Source organism: Bicyclus anynana, chromosome 5 (assembly GCF_947172395.1).
Source record: "Bicyclus anynana chromosome 5, ilBicAnyn1.1, whole genome shotgun sequence".
Lineage (NCBI taxonomy): Eukaryota > Metazoa > Arthropoda > Insecta > Lepidoptera > Nymphalidae > Bicyclus > Bicyclus anynana.
In genome coordinates this window covers 19,044,648-19,049,381 of record NC_069087.1, presented here as the reverse complement: position 1 = coordinate 19,049,381, position 4,734 = coordinate 19,044,648, and the positions used below count along the sequence as shown (strand labels likewise).

Sequence of the window (4,734 nt, the reverse complement as noted above, 5' to 3'; positions counted from 1 at the left end):
ACTCTGGTCCTGCGAGGCCCCAGGGTTAGGCGGATGTCGTCTTCCCACCTTCTTGTTGGACGTCCACATTGTCTGGTACCATCTCTTGAATACCTTGAATTACTTGTAACGTTGTGACCCAATCAAATCAACCAGTCCAATGCCATTTCAAGTGGTTCATTCTTTTGAGAACATCAGTAAGCTGTGTAATTCTGTCAGTTAGTATTACACCCAACATACTTCTTTCCATTGCCCTCTGACACTTACCTAGTTTTTCTGTGATTTTGTGCAAGGGAATTTTCTGTATGTGATACATGGGAGGATAGACGAATTGTAGGTTCTCCTCATAATGGTCATACTTATTTCTTAGCTTTTCATCATTTCCTTTAGTGACCAGTATTTTCTCCACCCACTAGTGATCCTCTTGTTTAGTTCCTTTGACATCTGGTCTATAGGGGCAATTATCTGACCCAAATACACATACTCTTGTACATACTCAAGCTTATTTCCATCCAGTACTATATCAACCTCTTTGAGTTAGTCATTAGTTTTGTTTTTGCAGTATTCATTAAAAGACCTACTTCTTTACTTTACTGCACCATTATTTGTATTTTACATGGGTCCACTTCCAGCAAGATGAAATCATCTTCAACTCTCAAATGATTTAGGCGGCGGCCATGTATATGAAGACCATATTCAGCCCAGTCAAGGCTTTTGAAGATATTCTCCAGCACTGCAGTAAACAAATTTGGTGACAGTGGGTCTTCTTGTCTGACACCTGTGTCTCTAGAAAATGGATTTCCTATCGTCTCCATTTTTATACTCCCTTTTCTTTGGTTGCGAATGTTTTTATGTAGCAAATTTTTTGATGTAGCTGATGTCCACTGTTTTAGTGTTGATCAAATGTAGTCATGATTCAAGCTGGCAAATGCGTTAGAGTAGTCTACCGCTTTAGAGGTAAGCTTTTGGTACTCTTTGATCTTTTCTAAAATTTGCTTGATTGTGTGAATGTGGTAGTTTTTTCTAAATCCAGCCTGCACTTAAAGCTGATTATATACTTCTAATAATACAATATAAAATCTTTTTGTTTAAGAAGGACTACTATAGATTAAAGAAATTAGATTTATCAAGCAAAAACAAGTTTAGTCCAGATATTGTTAATATTATTATGTTATGTTAAATATTATGAATTATGTTCATTTTATTCCTTTATCCTAGGGTTTTGCTTCCAGCAAATGTAAATTTAGAAATAATATAAATACACACAAATAAGGTGGCTATCTATTAGTAAAAAAAATTCTAAAATCGGTTCAGTAGATCCAGATATTACCCCCGACAACACACAACCTACACAAACTTTACCTTTTTATTATATTAGTCTATTGGGTATAGATGTGGTAATCAATGTAAGAATGTATTCATTCAATCACCATTCACAACAACATACCAATGCTTTACATCACAATTGGAACAGTGACAAATATCAGACACCATTGCTGATTAGCACTTTGGAAAGTACATTTGTTACAGCCTAAATGTTACTAGGCGTAGGCACGCTAGATGCCTTTGAAAGTTATTAATTCAGCCCTATTGCAACATCCCTTCTTGTCTACAAAGTGTAAGATACCTCCTGATGCAAATTTCAAGTTTGTATGTGAAGTAATTTTCAATATTTTGTGATGAGTGAATTTTCAAAATAGTTAGTGATTCTTCATGTAACCAACAATAATTTTCCTCTGTTGTTGTTGTGTTGTTGTACATATTAATTGATTAGAGCATCAGCCCATTAAGTTATTTGGATCAAATCGGGTCGTAGTTTAATGTTTTAATGGAAAGGAATAGTCTCTGTTATATATAACAAATAATACTTTGTCAATATTATGCATCGTTGTAGTTACCGGAAAAGTAGGTCCCGCATACGGCCTGGGCGGCATCGGGGAGCCCTGGGGCTGCGCCGGGCCGGGATATCGCTGCTGCGGCGGGGCCGCGCCGGGCGCGCTCGCCGGGAACCGTTGCGCCATGCTAGCCGGGGCGCTGGAGCCCTGCGCACTCAGATGTGGCGCCTTAGACAAACTAGGTGATTCACGACTCGAACAACAGCGACTTCATTAACTACCGTATAAATTTGGGATAGGACAGTTTAATTTTCAACCCAGGTTGTCTAAATTTTACTTTCACTGACTATTTACGCTAAAACCACTCAAAATAGTTTTGTTTTCGAGTTTCTTTTGACCATTGATAAGAGTATAATTTTTAATTTTGTATCTTTACTCTGTGATTTTGACTATACTCTCCTTTATCTATGCATAACGAGCACCACAGAGCACAGACGTCAATAAACTATTAGAGTCACAGAACAGATTAAAGTAATAATCCGCGCCATGAAAGTAGTCCCGCGGCTAAATCTAAAAAAATATCAGATTATATATTACCAAGATCAATGGGATTTCGTATAAAACACATTAGATGATTGCAAAAAAGAAAATAAGATAACAAACGAAATGAACTCATGGAATACACTTTGTATGTATGTGGAGTACGCTCTATTTGCCTATTACTGAATAATCTGTGACTACATACCTAGATATAATAATGTTTGCATTGAATATTATGCTTTGAAACTACTGAACCAATTTTAAAAATTCCTTGACTGTTGGGAAGCTATCTCCGGTTGTTATAGGCTATATTAATTTTAATTTCCGTATTCCCACAGTCGATTTTGATCATTGTTACGTGGTCAAAGTCAAAGTCAATGTCAAAATTCATTTATTTCAAATAGGCTTAGTTACAAGTTCTTTCGAAACGTCATGTAATAATATTAAACTTAAGATAATGGTGATAATAATCATTCAAATACTTAAAATTAAAGTTACGAGGGTTCCAAAAGCGCCGTGGTCCCAGAAGGTCTTCACTTGGATTAAATACCAAACGTAGTGATTCTATTTTAAGTATTATTTGTTAACATCTAATGTCACCACGGTGAAACTGCACGTGAAACACCAATACCTACCATCTTTGACCATTATAAACCCTACCATATACCTGCTTACGTTGTTGCTATTGCTAAAAATGTACCCTAAATATCATTTAGATTTATTTATGAGAACTAGAAATACTTTATTGCACACAAACCAAATGATATCAGCAAAAAACAGTAACAGAAACAGCAGGCAGGTCATCAGGTACAGAACCACAGATACAAACGTTAACTTAAGGTTAGCTTGTCTATGCCGTACAGACTACTTTAGTACTTTAGTCAAGTACGAACAATTTTTGGGCGGTAAATTCAAAAATTGTCCGAACTAGAGCATCGTCGGTTCTGTGAACAGAACTATACAATCAAAAGTTGCAACGGGAGACGTCTAGATGTCGCTAGCTGTAACAAAATTCAAATTTACGGCGCTATATGAGTTAAGTCTGTTGCGTCAAGGATTTTATACACGAACAGGTTAAAGTAATGGAAAAATGTGTGAATAGAAATTGAACTTTATTAATAATTGCATTAAAACCTATTTTCCTTTGGACTTTAAAGAGAGGCAAATCCGACCTGACAAGCAAGCTCGAGGGGAGGAGTGTCTGTGTCTCGTTCTTCCATATTGTCAGGCTAAATAGCGGCTGAAGAGTTGTTAGCCTTAGGTACATACAATATGGCCCGTTTTGAGTCATTAAGTAACAAATGCCAATGTTCAAATCAGGTACCTTCGGTTACTCAGGACTGTAGTGTTTTGTCTAATTCTGGATATATTGACTTGAGCCATAATGAGCAATGTAATAATAATGTTGTTCCAATTCCTTCAATCTCAGATAATAATTTTAGTTCACAAAGTTTTAATTTGCCAAAAAAGGCTCAAAAAAAGACTCTAATAATTTCTGATAAGTTAGGTAAGGATTTTGGTTCCATTATGAGCCAATACCTAAACCATTCAGTGACTAACAAATGTTTTCCAGGGGCTAGTTTTAATTATTTAATAAATAGCATAAGTACAGAAAATGTAGTTGGTTACTCAAATGTAATTTTGATGTTAGGGAACAGTTTGAAAATTAAAAGGCATCAAATCATAAAATGTGTTGAAAAGCTTTTGGTATTACATAGTAGAACCAAATGTGAATTTACATTATGTGGATTTCCATACTTTAAGTCAAGTGCTAAAGAAAATAAGCATATCCATAATTTGAATCTATTGTTATTCAACTTGACATACCATCACAGCGATGCAATTTTTTATTTTGACATGAATAAGTTTACCTCATCTTATTCGTTGACTAAAGATAATTTATATCTGCCAAAAAAATGTAAGCAGCATGTTGCGTCCCTGTTGGCTTACAACTTAAATAAGTCAGTTACAAATGTTGTAACGCAGTCTATTGACACTAATTCGACTTGTAAAAATAGTTCTTCTGTTTCTATTGACCAGAGTACGAGTGATAGTACTGTCTCAAATGTTAATTTTTATATAAACGATCCAGTTACAAGTAGTGTAACTCAGTCTATTGACATCTCTACAAACTGTAGTAATAGTAAAAATATTTCTATATATGACTGCAGTACCAATCCTAGTACTGTTACAATTAAAAATTCTTTAAACTAGAAAATATGACAACGGAGGTGCACTGTAACTTTAACATTGTACACCAAAATATACAGAGCATCAACGGCAAGGAATTAGAAGTTGAACTATTTGTAGAGAAATTCAATATACACATCTTATGTATTACGGAACACTGGCTCACAAAGTCACAACTATCAGTACTTGA

The 4,734-nt window shown here is 35.2% G+C and overlaps 1 protein-coding gene across 1 annotated transcript in view; it reads right to left on the bottom strand.

The window, feature by feature from the left end:
- Positions 1-2,260, bottom strand: part of LOC112050845 (brahma-associated protein of 60 kDa) — a 5,716-nt gene extending 3,456 nt beyond the window's left edge. The window contains exon 1 of the mRNA XM_052881872.1: positions 1,878-2,260. Within this exon, the coding sequence (XP_052737832.1) occupies positions 1,878-2,000 (123 nt within the window). The 5' untranslated portion in view covers positions 2,001-2,260. The remainder of the gene's footprint in view (positions 1-1,877) is intronic.
- Positions 2,261-4,734: the final 2,474 nt, after the last annotated feature.